The 19,727-nt window shown below is 37.0% G+C and overlaps 1 protein-coding gene across 2 annotated transcripts in view; it reads left to right on the top strand.

Annotated features, from left to right (window-relative positions):
- BICC1 (BicC family RNA binding protein 1) overlaps window positions 1–19,727 on the top strand; it is a 102,223-nt gene that overhangs the window by 13,786 nt on the left and 68,710 nt on the right. The window contains exon 2 of one of the 2 annotated variants that reach the window (XM_065843756.2): window positions 19,164–19,210. The exons of the other annotated variant lie outside the window; for it this stretch is intronic. Within the exon in view, the coding sequence (XP_065699828.1) occupies window positions 19,164–19,210 (47 nt within the window). The remainder of the gene's footprint in view (window positions 1–19,163; window positions 19,211–19,727) is intronic. 2 annotated transcript variants of the gene reach the window in all.

The raw sequence follows: 19,727 nt of genomic DNA, 5'->3' as shown, positions 1-19,727 counted from the left end.
ACCATACAAGCTTTCACCACTGTTATTTCTAATTTTTTTTAATTATGCAGAATTGAGATTTGCAGAGGCTTTCAGAATCTTGTGAGCTTTTTGATTTTTATACTGGCCATTGCAATGCTATTTCCTCTCTATCAAGACAGCTTTGGGAGCTTTGCCATGTCTATGGAAAAAGAGTAATGTATAAACTTACATGCTTTTCCTTGCAGAACAATCTACTAGTTTCCATACAACTTAATTAGTCCTAATTATATGCAATGCCTCAGTAGCCAAATTATAGTTTAAAGGGACAGTGGAAATAGTTGAATGCTGGTAAAAACAGCATGAAGGAAGAAGCTTAAAAGCATAAATTAAGTGATAAAGTCATTTGCACAGTAGAAAAGAGTTGTCAAGTTTATCTCAAGAAAAGGCAGTAGAAGTTATTCTTGTGAAATAATGGAAGTGCATGAAGTGCATTTGAGCTACCTCTGATGCATTGTGCTGTTGCATGCAGTTGATGGTGACACTTGTAATACCTTGAGCCCAAGGATAAGTTGTACTCATGGTAAGTATTGTCTTTAGAATTTGGCCAAATAAATAAAGTATGTGGGTTTTTTGTTTCTTCTTGTTGTTGTTAGAATACCTGGATTTCAGTGTTAGGAGATGGTATTCTGAATCTTGGGTTTGTGTTTCTGTATGTGGACGAGTGTTGTTTGTTTGGTTGGTTTTCAACTGTAGGGAATTGACATAAAATCACTTGGAGTCTCTGTTAACTGCAAAACTGGGAAAATTCCTGTGGATTAATTGCAACTCTAGGAAGATCCAGTTAAATAAAGTCAATAGTAGGAGGCTTTGCTTGATACTTACCATTTGTGGGTTGGGCTGTGTTTGTCATTTTTCTGGAATAGGCATAATGTAGTTGTATGTTTTGTATTCCAAGTGGACATTTTCACTTTAGGGAGGATTTTTCTGAGTTTAAAATGCTCCTTATCTCAGGTGTCCACTGCATCTGCAGTGTGACAGCAGAGCTGAGCATCTGCTCCGCTGCTGGAGTTATTTTGGCAGAGACTTATTATTTCTCTATGCCTTTGATTTAAGCTTACTGGATGAGGGCTCCTTAAAGATTTCAAGAGCTAGTTCTTATGCAAATACCTCATGTCTGCAAGTGGAAGTTTCCAGTATGATACATTTGCAAGAAAACTCTACTAATATAACTTACAGTATTATTAACCATCTTCAAGCACAGTCTTCTGCAGCCTTGAGATACTGTTTACTCTGCTTAAAGGCTCATGAAACATGAACTTTCCAAACATTCAACTGAGGAACTAGAGGAGCAAGTCCTGAATTTTCCCTTTCTGCTTAGTTTTAAAGCTAATCCATTTTAACTGCACAAAGAATGTTCTTTTTTCTGTTAGCTGGTTTGCACCGCACGAAGCTATAGTTCACGTTGTGGAACATCTTGAAGTCTATATTATTGTAACGGAAGAGGAATGTTAGGAATCTTTTGTGGACTGTTTATTTTTTGCCGCAAAGCTTTCTGTATCCTTGCTTTGGATGGCAAAGAGTAAAGGCTGTAATTGCTTGTTTAATTTTTTGTTCCTTACTAGTAGGCATTTTCTGATGCAAGGACTCCATGATCTATCCTGTCCTTCCTTAGGAGAGGAGAAACGAAACAAACCAAACCAAGCAAACCAAACCTAACAAAAACCCACCAGAAACAAACTGTAGGGTTGGCAATTGTAGGCAAAATACTTGTCCTTAAATTTGCAATTTTAAACTTTTTTCTCTTCTGGGTGACTTCTTGGCAATACTCAGCATTACTCTAGGTTTGCATAGTTCTTGCAAACCTGTGAGAATACTGGCCTGACTTTCTCTGTCCTGATTCACTGTGGAAAAGAAGGGTGAAATAAAGGCCAAGTGGTCAATATGTAGAGAAGAACACAGAATTTAAGAGGGTGGTCAGTGTAGTTTTGTTTTTTCTTAAATTACCAGAGGAAAAAGCATTAAAGTGTAAATTTAACTTGCAGGAATTCTCAAAAGTATAAATCGGACCCAATGTGCGAAAGACTTGTTTTATGAGGATTTGATAAAGCTTTGAGAAAGTAATGGTCACTTAAAAGCTTCAGATTTTTCTGTAATTGTGATACTTGTCTGTATGCATTGCAACTTGGTGTTGAAAAGTCATGTAATTTAAAATAGTTCTCAGAAAGAGAGAGAGAATGATTGTCTTTTGGGTAAACAGTGTACTTTTTAATAGGGGTTTTATATTCCTGCTAGTCATTGTTTATCATTTTTTGTATTTTCTTAACACAGATTTAGAATAATGAAGACCTAAAGCACTATTTTTCAGTATTTATTAATTGACTCTGATTATGAACTAGAGCAAGGCATTGTTGCTTTATTAATTAACTACTCAGTGGTGTTTAGGGAGACAGTAGCCAAATAGAGGCACGCAAGGAGTAGCGACCAGTCTGTATACCAGGGTGGTGGTTGTTCTTCACTGAAATACAAAACTGACGTCCCCTTGGCTGTCAAGTGGCAAAGGTGTCCTTGTATTTAGTAAAAGTGCGTCCAGTAAAACTGAATACTTGAGGTCTTGCTTATTGCTTTTTCTGTTGAACCTAAAATGCTGATGTTTTTCTTTTTTTGGCTGAAGATAGTGCTGATGGCTATTGCAAACAAGCAGATAGTAATTTTTTTAATTGATGGGTAACTTGCCTCCTTCACAGAAACCTGACCCCAGTACATGCTTATGTCTGGTAATGCTGACTTTGAGTTACTTTACCCCGCTCTCAAGTGCACTGTATTTCTTTAGGAAGGTTTGTTGTTCAGAGACCCTTTCCTGTTTGAAACAAAACTCTTGTTGAATTAGAAATTATGCATTCATACAGTGTTCTTGTTTTTCCACATATCAACTACAGATATGATTTTTGTAAATTAAAATAAGTTATTTGTATAATTAATTTAGAATAATTTATATGTACGTGCTCACTTGTGTTTTACATTGTATAAATCAAACACAGTTAGGTACATCTCAGGAGTAAATGTGGCTCCATAAATAAAGGAGTCCTTTTTCTCATATTACATGTCTATAATTCCTAGCGAGAATTATGCTCAAGAACACTCTTTTAGTGTTCCTCAATTATAGCTGTTTGTGCTTTTTATAAAAAGACTTTTAGGTAATGTTTCCTTTTGCTAGACTTGATATTGAAGTTGATGTTTTAGGCTAGTTATTTCTTGACCTATTTTTAAATAACTTTATCAATATTTATGTATCTGTTAAATAAAAGAATGCTTTCCAGTAGTTAACAGTCTCAACATTATCTGCTGCCATGGCAATCTAATCTTTACATATTTTTGCACAACACTTTGTTCATATTTTTTGTCCAACCGCTGGCCACAGTTTGGGTTTTATGCACTAGCAAGTCCTCAGAGTGACATTATGCTCCTTGGTTATAAAATATACCTTAAAAATGATGATGTTTTTGTACTGTGTCAGCTCAGGTTCAGCAGCTAGATATGAATTATCGCAGTTAATTATGACAACTACAAACAACACAAATTGGCAGATAGCAGGGCAAATAAGGTTTTAAAGTAGACTTGATTTTTTCTCATTGGTTCACCGACATTCCTTCTGAATTAGTGATATTTCCATGTCACTTAGAAAGCCAGTGCTTTGGCAAAAGCTTTATGCAGGCATGAAACATGTGAACAATGTTTATAAAAACTGGGATGTTTTTCAAGTAGAACATGTTGAGAGATGTTACACAACGTTTCGTCCATAGTGCTTTATATTGGTAGATGGCAATGTAATTTTGCCTTTAATGATTAAGAATTTTGATTTTTGCATTTGTCATCCCATTACCTAGAATCTGCTCAAATTTAAAAGAGCTGTAAGCCTTATCAGTTATGCAGTGTACTGTAGACTGTCTTTGAGGTTTCATTTTGAGGAGTAGGCTGGTATGCCACCTGAGTGGAGGCACTTACCACTGTTCTTGAGACTCTGAGCTTTTTGCTGTAGTACTAAATATGCATAGAAAAGAAAATGTAGGGATAGACTTTAAAGGCACCGCTTTACTGGTAAATGTCATGCTGGGATATGCTCGATGCTTGTTATGATGCTTGCCATAACTTCATCATTAATTGAGATGTGCCTTGTGCTCACCAGCAAGCACTTAATGGTAATTCAAAATTTTAAGTCATGTTCGGGTCATTTATAAATGTGCATTGTGATGTATTAAAATTTTCTGCTACAGATTAGGTTTTGGTTAACTTTCTTATTTCTCCTGTGTGCAAGTTTTTACTACCATACACACTGAAAATAGATACTTTGCATAACACAGAAGAAAGAATATTCACGTGAACTTTTATTGAAAAGATCAGAGTTGAATAATACTGAGCAGAAATGGTAAAAAATTATTCCTGGAAGTTACATTTCCAAATTGCATTTTATTAAGTCAGCTGCACTAATATCTCGCTGCTTAATACTGTTTTTGTCTGATAAAATATAGTATTTCTTCAGCTAAAGCTCCCACACAGAAACTGGAGGCAGAAGTAGGCTAAATATTAGTTCCTTGCTCTTTATCGTTTGTTTTTCTAGATTTTGGCAGAAATCGCACATTCTTTGTTTTAATTTTTCACTTCCCCACACTTGACATTTTATATCCTTTAAGTTTACAAGTTTATTTCCAGTTGATTTTGCATGAACTTAAAGGGGTTTGGTATTCTATCAGCTCTTCTAAGCAGGACTTTAAGTCTTAAAAGTGAAAAAGAGGAACTTTAATTCCAGAAATACTCAAGGTTACTAGATAAGTGTGTTGCGTAACTCAGAATTATAGTTGTCTAACCACGAAACAATGCTTTCTTGTTTACTTGTGGTCATTAATTTAGCTTAAGCATTTCCTGCTCTGTATCACAAGGTTTTACAGATGGAGTTTTGTAGAATTTCTCTGGCTTATATGTTTCTTTGAAACAACAGTTTTAGACATAGCTTTGTGTCTGTAAAAATACAAATGAGCTGGCGGGGGCTAGATACTTTTCTTCGAGATCATACACTGTGGGCAATGATTTGCTTGTGTGTGAAAATAGAGGAGTGTTATGATTTGAGTAACGTGTTCGGGGCCTGTTTGTGTAGGCAACGTAACTTAAGAACAACTCTCCGCTTCTTGGCTATTTCTTGAATGCCTTGCTCGAGTTATTGATGTTTGTGGACTGATGAGCCTTTTATTCAAAGGCTGGCTTTCAGTTCTTGTAATGATGTTTATTTAGAAGTAGTGTGATGCCCATAGCGATTTTATGATATTTGCTTTGACTGCTCAGGCTTATTAGAGGTTTCAGGCCTGTACAAGATTGCTTCCTGAATACTGGAAAGTGCAAATGAAAATTTGCTGCATCTTGCAAGTGTAGCAGTTCAAAGGTGTTGCCAGGACACAGCAATTCTCTTGGACAGTGGCAGGACCTTGCTTCTGGGGGGTGGAAATCACCAGGAATCTTATGTTCATAGATCTGGCTTTCTAAAGACCCATCTGTTAGGAGAGTTGGGGTGGGGTGATCTTTGTAGTTCTATACATCTCCATTAATATGGAAACCAAGAGAAATTTACTTCAGCGTGTTTATATATATCAAAGCATGGCCCAAAAATACATGTGCAGTTTGGCTGAGCTATAAAGTTGGTGATAATCTTTATCTCCATAGTATGTTCATGTATTTTTATGTATTCAAGTACTGAAAAATTTATATCCCTGACTAATTTTTGTCATCTTGAGATCAACCTAAATTTGAGAGGAGTCTGTGTGAAGATGGTTAACAGCCTAGTCAGTGCTTTGAGGTGAATGGGGCATCTTAAGCTTATCATCAGTTTTCCACCATCCATATGGAGGCTCAGTGATGTGTGTTTAACTTCAGAAAGAGCTTTGGGGTCTGAGAGACAGGTTTCAATAGCATCGAGCTATTTGAATATGTCATTGTACATTCTGCAAAGTAAGATTTTGGTTTGTTTTGAGTCTTGAGGGGGTTTTTGTTTGTTTTTGTTGTGTATGTTGGTTGGTTGTTTTTTTTTACTTATGTCTGACTAATGGTTTCCTTAGTTTTTTCCCCAATGGAAAAGATTTATTTTCCTGTCCTTCAGCTCTTCATTGATTGAAGAGAAAATATGTTGTAGTTTTCCTGTAATTATTGATGAAAAATTGACTAGAAATTATTGGTGAAAGACTGCAGTTATCGTTCACCTCAAGTTCACAAGGATTTGCTGCCAGTCTACGGACATTTTATAGAAGATGATTTGCTTCGAAAAACATGTTAGTGATAAAAAGAAACTCTACCAGTGTAAGTGCAAAATTCCTCGTGGAGTTATCTTTCTGTCCGGAAGAAGGCTTTCTCCTGGTGCCAATTTAGAGCAGTTTTTCTCAGGATATATGTGTCCACTATGTCTCAGTCTGGTACTGTTCACCCCTATAGCATTGCCTCAGTGAAGAAGCAGGTGGGGTTTCCCAAACAGAGTAATTTTAACGTAGGAGTTAAAAATAATGGTTTTAATTTATTTTTGTCTTATTCTCTAAAATCAGGATGCTTAGGCTTGTCTCAAGCTATCTGTCCTCTTTTCTGTTAAACAGTCCACAACACTGAAGTACAAGCTATTAAGTTATGGGTAACAACTTGTGCAGTCCAGGTCTTCTCCATCGCCTGATTTGAGCAAGTGTGGATGCCGAGCTCCCGCCTCAGCTGTACCACTGCAATGTAAACCAGGGCAGGCTTTTATCTTACTGTAAACTGTATCTAGAAATCCTAATTATACAACATGACATTCTTTCTTCACTCTTTGTGTTTATGTTTGTATGTTTTTATTTATATGCATATGCATAAACAGAATCATTTAATGCTTTGGCAGCTGTATATAGCAGTTGTGTTTTTTAATATGGGAACTGTTCATAGGAAAAAAAATGATGAAAACATGAACATAAAAGCAGCTGTGAAAATAAAACTTTTTCACCTTTACCAGAAGGGTCTAGACTTCTGTTGTGCTTTTATCTTCTTACCTAAACAATTACTTCATTTCCTTAGTTTCTTGCAAACAGAAAGATCTTGGTGTTGTGAGTAAACTTGAGTTTGGTGAAGTAACTTCTATTGCTAGTTTTTGTGCTGATACATAATTTGGATTCCTTGTCTAGCTAATGTACAGGAAAATAGGTGACAAATCAGTGCCCACTTTGTGGTGATACTTAGTGCTAAATTTGGTCTATGGGCAAGTTTCTCATTTCCCCTACCTCTACCCTTTAGGCAGATCCATCCCAGTCTCTTCTTTACGCAACTACTTTGCAATTTCCACATTGTTGTTTGCTCTATATTTTGCCATGCACAGAACTAATTGTATTTTTTTCCTGAGTGAAATAGATGAACTTGCTGTATTCAAATGTTATCTAGATTATGGTGATATCTAGGAGTAAGCCAAACTGGTACTTTTTTTTCTATAATTAAAACTGTGAACAGTGTGAGTTGAGAGATACAATGCATTGCTGTAAGTTGGGTTACACGTTAAAGTGTGATTTTTTAGGTTCTGTGTTAAGATATGAGGTTTTGTATTTTCTCCAGTTCTTAATTAACTAAAGACTTTGCCTTGCCCCAGTGTGTGTGCATGTACTTATTTGAATCTGTTAGTATGTTATACTTTTCTTCTTGACTTTTTAAACTTTTTGTCCTTTATGATTTTATACTAGTTTATAGCCCAGTTATACTTTTCATGAAGTAGCTAAGTGGGTTTACATTTTTCTGTATGTAAACTTAGACATCTGTGGTTTTCATTCAGGAGGAGTAAAAAGATACAAAAATGATTTGATTTAGTTTTATCAAATAATCAAAGCAACAGTTGATATCAAGTGGCTACCACTTCAGTAAGTGTGTCAGTAGTGTAACACATATATTTAATCTAGAATGACTCACAATCTTACACTGAACTGGGTATCAGTTATTCTTAATTTAACAGCCCTCTTCTAGGATTCCTCTGTAGTCACATACCTATAATTAGAATATGTTAAAATAAGACTGAATTGGATTTGATTAGTGTTTGAAATATCAATTAAGGCACTTTGTTTCTGCGTGAAATGGAATTGTATAGACTTGTAATATATATTTGGTAATTAATAGAACTTATTTTCACGGTGCCATTTATACACAGGAGAATAGTTACTGAACACTTGACTTGAGTACTAAATACTTTGAAAGGAGACTGGAGATGTGAAGCAAAAGGAATAAAAGTATCTCTGAGCGGGATCTGAGAATTTACATCTGAGGTGATCCATCAGTTTTCAAACTGATTAACACAGAGTAGACAAAGGCAGATATTCAATAGAATGCTCAGGTTAAAGGAAAAAAATTACACCATGCAGCCCAGAGGTGTGGATTTGTGAGTGTGATCTTTTTCATATGAAATGCTCCCAGCTGTGTAGATGTGTAGGAACAGGAGCTTGGATGCCTAGGAAAGGATTCATTAAACATGTATCTTTTAAAAACTCTGAGGCTTTTTTTATTCTAATGTCAATGAAAGACATGAAAGTGGTTTTTGGAAAGAAAAAGGGAACTGTTTGTGTTTTGTTCTCAAAATATTCTAATTGCATTCAGGAAGCTGGAGTGTGAGGTTGGTTGGTTTTTAGAAAACCAAGAGACTTCTTAATTCTGAATAATGTTTTTTGTCCCATATGTATTTGAGGAATCTCGCTCAGCATAATGGTTCCAGATATGCATGGTGTCTTGTTACTGTTTGAAAAGGCTTTTTTTCCTTGTAGCTCAGTATGTAACCTGCATTTCAACAGATTTAAACTGGTTTCCTGTATAAAGCTTTGTCTTTGACTTAATCTTGGCTTCTCTCCTGTAACTCCACATCTGTGAATGACTCATAACAAGCAGGGCCATCAGAAAAATATTGTGTACATTTTTATCCAAATCTGTAGGGTTTTTGTCTTTGATTTTTTTTACAGCCTTGCTACATCCCTTGCTCCCATGTAATGGATCATACAGTATCTGTACACATACCTGACAAGAAGAGTGGTTATGCATTGAGAGAAGGCTGAATGCTAAACAAATTGAAAGAATATCCCCAGCCATCAGTCTGCTGAGAGCAGAGCTTTTGTATTTGGCAGTTGTCCTCTGTCAGCCCCTGGGGCACTTCGGATATTATGATTTTCTTTCCCCCTGTAAACAGCAATTGCTGTTAAATGGATACTCGAGCCTGGGGGCAGAGTCGGATCTGTGGGGCACTGGCAGTAAGGGAGGTTCTGCCTCCTGGGGCACCACGGGGATTTTCTGAGCCCTCACAGGATCCAGTGAGCTGCATCACCGCTGCAGAGCCTTCTTACTCTTACGTGAATGCTTTGACTCATTTCCAGGTGCACAGGGGCAGCTCAATCACCTGCTCTGTCCCTTCTGGAGTGTTTATGGTGACTCTAGGCTGCAGGAAAGGGGGAAAATGCTATAGCCTAAAAGATGAGTCCTTGTCTCCCATCTTCTCACTAAATTCCTTCCTAGGTGAACAACAGCCTCTAGTTCAGTGTGAGTTAAGTGCACATCAGCTATTACGCTAACAACAAGGGAGTCAATTTAGGCAAGATGAAAGCCTGGCTGGAATGGCTTAACCCACCGCCTTGTTTTGATCTCTTCCCTTGTGTCAGGGAGTAAGCACATCGGAATGGAAAAGTTGGTTGCTGGCATAAATAGCTTTTCATTGCTGTGATGAGGAATGTTTTACAACAGCAATGGGCCCTATGGGATATTGGTGAGATTTTCCTACAGCTACCAGAGCTCCAGTTGTCTCCTCCAAAACTACCTCTCTTTGGGTCATGGGTTGAGGGAATTGATACTATCTAGACTGTGTTTAATGTGGGAGAGCACTCTTGCTGGCTTCACGGCCCACCGCTGGCTGCTTCTGTCCGTTGTGCTCCTATAAAGGATTCAGAACAAATTAATACAATGTGAAAATTGTTTCTGGCCAGCCTGTCATTTTGACCACAGATTCCCAGATTTCCTGAAAAACGGAAATGTAGAAAGGCTTGTTTAAAGGAGAGGAGGTCATTAACTAACTTCTTGAATAAAGTAACAGAAGCTAAACCACCTCATCTTTCCACATCTCAATAGAGGTGACATTTCTTGGGATATGACTCCACTTGGTGTCTTTCTGGAGAGCAGCTTGGCCGAGGAGTGTAAGAAACCTGAGGTTACAGATGCTTTATTCTTATATGTTTAGGTGGCAAAATTGTTTTATGGACATTGGAATGAATTATTAGCTTCCCTTTTTAGTACTGTATCCAACATATAATAAAAAAATGTTTTTGTCCAAACTGGGGGAAAAATGGTGAGCTATGATGCATGAATGCACTTAATATGTTTTAATCAGTTTCACTCATACTAATAGCCATGGATCTTAATAAAGGTGTATCATTGAAATTGACAGTGTTGGTTACTTTCACTCTTTAAATTATCAATAACACAGATGCCAATTATTTCTGTCTTAAGTGAAACTAGAAATACATTGCTAAATTCAGCTACTACAGCATTTACATGGCAAAAGGCTGACTTCATCCTTGATTAAAATGGAAGAAAAAGGTTGCTTATAATTAAGAAATCTGATTATAATAATCTAAGAATCTCTTGGTGAAAAATTATCTGAAGTTAGGTGTCTGTTCTTGAAAATGAACCTTTTCACAAAGCAAAGAAAACCTCAGTTTGCCCACATCAAGTATGTTCTCTAACTTCATGTAATATATTTGGAACTTTAATAGTGTTATGCAAGTCCTGGTGATAAGAAGAAATAATTAAATTTTTAAAACTATAATTTTTATGAATGCTTACAGCAATGCACCAACTGCTCTTGTTTCAGAAAAATATCTAGTATCTTTTACAACCAGCAGCCCTCTAGTTGGGTTGTCCTGTCTTGAATTCTTTCTTCCTTTGAATTCTCATCTCCTTTCCTACAGCCTAACAGCTGACTATGCTTCTGCATGGATATTCTCATATAATTTTAATCTTCTCCAATACAATTAAGGTACTTACAAAATAGAAATGGCATTCTTGCATTAGCTTGAGACTCCTTGTGCTTGAAGGAAAATCTCAAATGAAGTTGTTGTTCTTGTTGTTGTTTTTACAGTCTCTCTGCTTCTCCCAGGTGCAGGGCCATTGATGTAATCTGGAATTCAGAATGTTTTTTTGAAGAAAAGTGTAGGATATATAGTGACTTCCAAAGAGACTCTTTAATCTTTGGTTTATCAGGTTATAGCTGAGCAACTGAGTATTCTAAGGGACAAGAGCCTTTGGTTTCAACCTAGATTTTGATAGTGAGAAATAGGAAGGTGAGAACAGGCTCCGGAAGTGTGAGCATCAAATTAAAAAGTTGGTAAAAGTTTGGATGAAGGAAGAGGAAGTTGAAAACTTGATCTAAAAACATCAGCTGGGATATCTACTATAGGAAACAGCAGAAGTCCTTGGATACATCAGAAGGCTGGTATAGGAGACTTCCAGGAACATTTTACCCAGTGTGCTGGAGCACGGAGTAAAAGAATGGACTTGCACATTGTTGGGATAGATGGCCAGTCATCATTTTTGCTTTTTGGTCTCTTCCTGCTGTACAACTGCAGTTCTACCACAGCAACCATAATCAAGCTGCGAAGGGAAAGCATTTGTTACTGGGATTTCCGTGTGTAAGGAAAGAGAAGCAAAATAATAGAGATGATGGGGTGTTTGGAGCTTTAATAGAGAACAAGTGTTAATCTGAGGCAGCTAATAGAGTAGTTCTAATCAGGTAATACAGTGCTGACAGCCAATTAGTTTTCCTGGCTTCGTTCTTCAGAGCAGCTGGCAGGAAGCAAAGCATTTATTTCACTGTCTCAATCGAAATCCTGAATCGTGTGCCACGCACTCGCCTGCTCCACGCCGCATAAGGCAGCGTTCTGTGGTTGTGTGGATAAGCCAGACCCATGTGTGCTGTTCAAATGAGAGATTTCTGAGGAGGAAAAAGGGGCTCCCAAAGCAACCCCAACTTCACAACCTGTTTTCAAGCTGTGACTTGGCCATAAAAATAAATAAATAAATAAACAGACTTTCTCTGTGCAGAGACTTGGCAGGCAGCTTTTTCCCTAGAGATAAATCTGTTTTTCAGAATGAGAAAAATCTGTTAGATATCTAAAATTTACAGTTGTTATGTATTAGATTATTCGTTCTGGATAGACTTTTATAGTTACGCAACTCTGAAAATATTGGTGTAGAGGGGGAATTGACAAGGCAAATAGCCTTCAGGGTAACTCTATTTTTTTTTCCTTTTTTATTTTCCCCTAATGCTATTAGTTGCCAAATCCATGGGGTCCTTATGGAACCTAGAAGCAAATCTCTAGGAATATTTGTCCAAAATCAATGTATTTGTCTTTAGAGTGTATATTTTTTTTCCTTGACAATGCATGTGCTGGTGGTAGAAGTAAGCATAGTTTATTTTAAGCTTTGCCTTTTTCTCTGCATTGTTGTTTTCTTTATTCATCGCAAATGATGGATGGATGAAATTTTATAGGATGCGTAGGATGATTTTAGTTCTTTGCCAACAGTCTTAATTTTAATATAGGGGAAGAAAGGTTATTGGAAGGTACATATTCTAATAAGTGAAAATGCCCATTTAGTCTTCATGATTCTGGATCTGAGTGTAAATGTGGTCTTTAAGGAAGAACGAAGAATATGAACGTCTTACCTGGCTGTGTTTCCATGTGCATACAGATGACATGGGCCTTGGTCCAAGAAACCTCATCCAGCCAGCAAGTGGTCCAGACAGACGCCATAGGTGCTGTACTTCCCAGGGGCTCATGGACACTGGATTTCACCATCAGGGTGCAAGTATCCCATGCTCAGTCTGCTTTTTTTCCCCAGCACAACTTGTGTATGTCAGAAGTTACAGCACATCTGGCCTCTTTATGGATGGCTTAGTAGCTTGTGGATCAAGTTCCTCCTAACAGAAGGAGATACAGTGGAATCCACCCAAAAATGTTCAGATACTAAACAGTCTATTATTGTCATCTATTCAGCATGCTGAAATTCTTCCAATTCTTCCTTGACTGCTCTACCAGATAAAGAATGCTCCCATATAAACTTCTTAAATTTGTATCACAGATATATCTTTGTCTGCAGTTTTAATTTTTTTTTCCCCTTCTTAATGAAAGGGTGACACTCTCATTGTCACAGAGTATGTAGATGCTGGGTAACTTTTTTTTTTAACATCCTAGGTATCACGTAGGTCCTGACTTGACAAATTTGTCAGCGAGGTAGCTGAAGAGGTATATTTTCACTAGATTTCTTTGTTGTTGAGTGTGCCAATAACTTCTGGAGTATTTTGTCTTCTTCCACCTACCTCCCTTTCTGATACCCTCAGTTGAATTTTTTGCTTTACTCTATCCTGTATGTGCTGAGCATCTTCAAAACCTAAAGGTTTTGACTGGTGATAGGTGCTACAGGTTACTTCATGAAATTGATTATAATAATAAAGTGAGAAGAATACGTAAAGTTACTTAAAAGCAAATTTAACAATTGTAGTCAAGGTTGCTTCATGTGCAGAATTCTTGTTTGTTTAGATCTAGTTACATTTCTTGCCAGACCCTTTAATTTCAGCTAAATTGTCTCTCTAACATCTTGGTTCCTAAGCTGAGAGCTGGAAGTGAGACTGGCTTTTTAACGATGAGAAAAAGAGAAAGCCTTTTTAGTTTGGATGTCAACAAATTCAATTTAAGATGAATTTATTATTTGTCTTTAAGAATGTATGCTCTATCATTTCCTAAAAGCAGATTTTCAGCAATTTGGCTTTACTCTGTGGCCATTGGGGTGGAATTCTTTATCTTGGCTTGACATAAGGCAGCTTTTGGAATATGTATGGGTTAGTGTCTGGCTTTGCACAGGAAAACAATTTTTTGTCAGGTGGTTTCTGGTTCAATGAAAAATGTTTTTAGCTGGGTGGGGGGTTTTCTATATGATAACCAGCTTGGTAATTTCTGAAAAATAGTGCAGCCTTTCAATATGAATAGCTGTCACTTTCATTTAAAAAAATAATAAATAAAAAACAACCTAGCTATGTAGCTACCATGTTTCTATGGCAGTTTCAGGAAAAAAAATCTAACATGAGGACAGTCTCAACATAAGTGTAATGAATTCCTTCTCATTCAGTAGATAGTGATTACTTACCTTCAGGTAAATGATTCTGCAGTTCCTTGAAATGTTGTCTTGTCTTGCTAAAAATAAAATAATACCTAGTTATCTATTCTGTTAAAGAGTGTTTTGATGCCAGGAATGATTGTTTCATCACAGCTGAAACCTGAAAATTGGAACATGCTTTTACATTCTCATGTAAATACAGTCTTTGAATGCAGATAGAGGAAGAAGTTTGGACCCTAATCAATGTAAAGGCAAATTCACAAACATATTACAGTGTGTTTTCAGTAATAATCTCAAGACTTTAGAAAACAAGACACAAAGCTAATGTGTGAGATCAATGCAGAGTTACAATAATTCATTTAAATGAGACTTGACTTAATCAGTGTATCTTGGGTTCTGTTCTTGTAAAACATGGCCTGTATCATAACAATTTTTTTCATAATTAAAATAACATTAGAAGTAAAAGTTCAAATTCGTTTTTCCAGGTGAACTTAAAAGAAATTACAATTGGGCTTTTTTCTGATTTGGTGATGAAGTAGCCAGGCTGTGTACTTCATGGGTACCATAATAGTTAACACCTGTTTCAACTGTTTGATATTTGTATTGGATGAAACCCTGGCAATCCAATATATCTTGAAAAGCAAAAACCTAATCTAAAATATTTCATGGTATGGAAGAAATTATAATAAACAGAGTACAGCTTAAAATATAAAATGCTTATTATGCACATTTACATAACCTTTCGTCTGTATTTCTGAAACCAATGTTACCATTTTGTGCAAAAACAATCCTAGTTCTGTAAAGGTCAGTTAAGTGATTATTCAATACTATAAAATAAATACTGTTTCTAAGAAAACAATATTTCCTGGGTAGCAGAGGTTGGCAGACATGAACCAATTTGTCAGTCAGCAGTCAGTACACTGTATTAATTACCATTTTCTCAAATCTGTTTTGGGGACAGGGACCATTGGCAGGAGAGTGAAATGGTCTCTTAAGGCGGGTCACCAGGCACAGCTTTCCTGAGCTCACCTGGAAATCTTGTCCAAGTACTGGTACTTATTCCTATTTCTCATCACAGACCCTGTGAACCAGTTGTCATTGGGCACACTTACTTGAGTTTGAGGAGTGCTTTCATTGACTTGGTGGCACTTTTCTCTGTAAAATGTGCTGTTAACTGTTCTTCTCCTACATGGGTCATATTTGTGGTGGCAGAGGAGCCTGTGGTTCTGGAGAAGATTTACAAGAAGATAATTTTGTCTGGTGGTGCTTCTTGAAGCTGTGGTTGCTCGAACACCTTCAGCTGGCACATGCTGGAGCTGCCAGCAAAGTGAGCCCCTGAGATCTTCTCCCTCTGCCCTTCCTGGCCAAGGTAGACCAGCAGGGTATTCTAGTAAATGCTGCTTTTTCTACCAAGTGTAAAGCTGGTCCGTGCTGCGGCCGCACCGGAAGGAGAGTGGAACAAGGTGGAAGTGAACAGCAAAGGCTCTTTCTCTTGGTGCCTGAAAGTGTTCTTATAAAACAAGTCTGTCTGTCTTCCATAAGTAACTACTTGGACTTGTCTTTTAAAAACATTCTCACAGCAACTGAGGATAGTGGGGCTCTAGTGACCTGTATCTGTAGGAAGAAAGCTCAAAAAGTGTTTTTTTAACTATTATTTGAAGTGGAATTCAGCCATTGAGTAACTGAATTGCACTTGTTGACATAATACTTCCTAGATAGGGATTAGTGATGGGAACTTAAGTGCTAGGAGTTAGTGTCACTTTTAATGTTGTTTGTTATTGATACTGTATTTTGAAATAATTTCATTTACAAAGTCAGACAATACAAACCTTTGTCTGTTGAAATGCGAAAGCTTATTTCCAATTTAATTATGAGCTGGGCTACATTGTGCCTCCCATGCAGCACAGGTACTCATTGCCACCCCCCTCGCCCTCCCACAAAAAGCTTGTTCCCTTGAGTGTTTGAGATCTTGGAAATTTACTGCTTTTTGAAGAAAGCTTGGTTTAATATTAAAATTTTAATTAATATTAGTAAGATTACTAACATTCTCTGCCAGGGTATATCTGTCAAATGAAAATTTTGGGAGGTTTTTAATATATTGTAAAGTTGAGGTTTATTTTGAGAGTTGGGGTTAATACTCTCAAGGTTTGTTTAGAAAGAAGTTGAGCTGAGGATGCAATGACCTGGCAGACTTTTTTCCTAAACACAAATTAACACTTGTTTTTATCTGTTTGATTTGAGGTGAACCTCAATAACTTATCAAATTGCAGCACGTTGTAGTGAACACTATAAGTGGGTTCCGCTTCTAATGACTTGTGCTTAGTTTTCATAACACTGGAATGCTTCTCTTAATCATTTCCTTGCAAAAGATGCTGGTTTTGTCTTGTTGTTTGAACAAGGTCTGTTTAACCTTTCAATTATGAAAGAGGTGGATAAATTTCCCTTCATGTTTCGTTAGTCTTACTGTTTTCAGAAGTGCTAGAACTGTCTCTGCCTGCTTTGGAGAGGAAGAGAGACTTCAGGAAGATTTCACTGAATGGTAAATGTTTTGCACACATGTTGGAAACTTTCTTAAATGTAAACACTTAGTTTGGAGGAAAACAGAGATTAAAATGTATGTGATTGTGGGTAGCATCCCGAAATTCATAAACTACTGATGAAATTTAACTGTAATTGCTCCTCATAGAAATAAAAAAGCAACTTTTAGGAAGCAAGTAAATTAAGAGTAAACCAATATAACTGGTATAAAGTTATATTAACAGGAGGGAGGACAAAAAGCAAGTAGCTGGAGAATAGCTAGCCTAAAAGGAAATGTAACATACAGCTTCATATAGTTTTTCTTCTAACTTTTATGCATTTTTTTCTTTTATAGTTTAAGATACCATCATAAGTGTAACTCAGTACTTTTATCTGAAATTTTAAGCATCTTTATAAATTCAGTGGATAATGGAGATAGTAATGACTAGGTCACCTTAATATACAAGAACTATTTCATATGAAAGCTGATCAGAAGCCAACCTCTTCATGGATTAAATAGTGCTGCATCATGGACACTAAGTGACAACATACTAATATATTGCAATATGGTTTTAATCATGTGAGGAACTGCTTTAAGGAATGGAGACCTTAAAATTCAGTGTCTTTTCTAAAAAACACCTTACAGGCTTCCCTGTCTTCTCATAGATATTGTGAGACCTGCCAAGTATGTTATCATAAAACATATCTCACGTGCTGAAAAGCTCTAAGGAAATACCAGATCTTTATAGTATGGTGCAACAACTGAAACCACTGATTATTAAGAAAAGATGTTTCTATAGTGCCATTTGCTCCAGCTTCACTATTCTCTATACTTTTTTTCCTGTGAACCCGGTTTAGTATATTCTCATTTCTCTTTTTCCTTAATTCATCCATGCTTGTTGGAGTCCATCTGTTGTACCATACAGTTGTGGGACCAAGCTGTAAATCAGGTCACCAAAATTATTCAGATTTAAAATAAACCTACAATAAAAAGCTTGGAATTTGCTTTGTCAGCATTCTGTTTAAATGCCCTGCAGAGCATCACTGCTGTTATCTAAGCCATCTCTTGTTTGTATTCAGTTTAGAAATCATGTGTTTGCAGCTGGAACAAAATCTGTCTATTCTCAAAACTGCGAATTCAGCCTCATCTCCGATTTATCCCCTGTACTCTGATTAAAAGCACGTTGGTCCAGTGTTTCACTTGAAACAGTGTGGTGGTATTCCTCATTTCCCAAAAGTGTTTCATAGCTATTTCTGAGTTAATGGAAAACTTGTAAAACCACATGTACCTATGACGTGGCTGCTGTCACAAGAAATTTGTTTTATTTCCTGCTTGTATCTGTAGCTTGTAAATCTGAAAAACTGAAATCTTCCCCAGTTACTCTCTCTGCTTCCAGAAAACCTTGTTCTGCTGAAACAGGCACCAGTTTACTCTCCTCTTACAGCCACTTGTGGGTTTTGAGGGTGAGGAGGGCTTTGTTTTCTTCTCGGACTTGTGGAACTGCGGAGTCTGGTGTTGCTCTTCAGCAAGATCGCTGCTTGACAGGCTTCGTTCTTCGCTTCTGCTCTGACTGCTGGAGCTAAATAATGTAAACTTCTGAACTGTATTAGATAAAACTGGCTAGCGTACGCTTTCTCCATGGTATTTAAGTGTCATTATTGATATTTTGAGAAGCCTGGCACTGCTTGCTCTTGGGTAGAAAATGTCTTCTCATGGCTCCAGCCTCTATCTGCTTGGTTGCATTTGTTTTTAGGTTGTGTCAGCTGGGTTAACATTAAGAGTTTGGAATTGTTTGTGTCATTGGAAGAGTGGGGAGAAATAAATACCTGAAACAGAGTTTTGAGGCCAGGGTGATGGGGTGAGCTAGAGGTTTGTTTTGTACATGAGAGACACAGAAAGGTCGTGATGATAATGAGTTTCTTCAGTAATCCAGTACCATCCAGGACACATAATTTTTGTGCTTGGAGTTCCGTTAGTAGGCATCCCTTTCTCCAGAGAAGAGGAAATTATCCTCTTCATAATCAGTTTGAGCTGTGTTTTGAGTTGGTTGCTAGGTGTCAGGGTGCAGCACAGATAAGATACAACATAAGCTATATGGAAACAGTTGTAGCATTTTAAGTGCAATCATTTACATTAAATAAATTTACAGTTATGTGGGAGGGTGAAGGTGTCTGAGTTTTTCCCTGCTAACAAGTGCTGCTTTGCCCACGGTTGCCAAGCCCTTCCAGTAGCTACTTACGGGACCATATTTACTTTGCAACTAAAACATGTATCAGTGTATTACATCTCTAGTGTGCAAATACAAGCATCTGCTCGGACTCCATCCTTACCGAGTGACTTGCAAAAGGTTGTTCTGGATCTTAGTTGTTGACAAATATTTATTGCATGTGAGAGAATTACTCAGTTATAATTTCACAGTAGCATTTACTCATTGATAATTTCTATATGTAAACCTGTAAATTTTATCCTATGTATTTAGTAACCTGATCTGGATTTTGTTTTACAGCTGCTGCTGAGGGCAAAGGAAAAAGTGGGGAAGACTTTTTCCAGAAGGTAAGAAAGATATTTTAATCCTGTAACTTCAGTTGACTAGAGGAGAAAATATGCCCATAGCTCAACCACTAGGTCAAGTGATTAAACTTAATGTGCAGTTTTCACTGTATTGATGAATTGTTTTACAAATGCTTGTTATTTAATGTGTTTACAAGCCATTAGCTGTGCATGGAGTGTGTTCCTTAGTGTGTGCTACTGTCATTCATGCTCAGCAACTTAAGTATTCTTTAACTGAAAATGTCAAAATACACATTATGAAAGGTTATTTTGTTTAATAGCGGGGGTTCACCCAAAAGATGTTGTGAAGTGGTCTTAAGGTTTTTGTGTCTATGGATAAACACTACATCCTGTTATTGAAAAACTGACATGAGACATACTGTGATATCATTGAGAGCATAAATATTTGGTTGAGAAATGCAAAGGCCTTTTAAGAAAGAAATGCACCGTCCACAGAGTGATTCAATAAAGTTTGTGGTTAGACAGAAGCACGGAAGGACTGGAAAAAAATAGCCCTTCA

Source organism: Patagioenas fasciata, chromosome 8 (assembly GCF_037038585.1).
Source record: "Patagioenas fasciata isolate bPatFas1 chromosome 8, bPatFas1.hap1, whole genome shotgun sequence".
Lineage (NCBI taxonomy): Eukaryota > Metazoa > Chordata > Aves > Columbiformes > Columbidae > Patagioenas > Patagioenas fasciata.
This window is presented reverse-complemented; position numbering and strand designations above follow the sequence as displayed.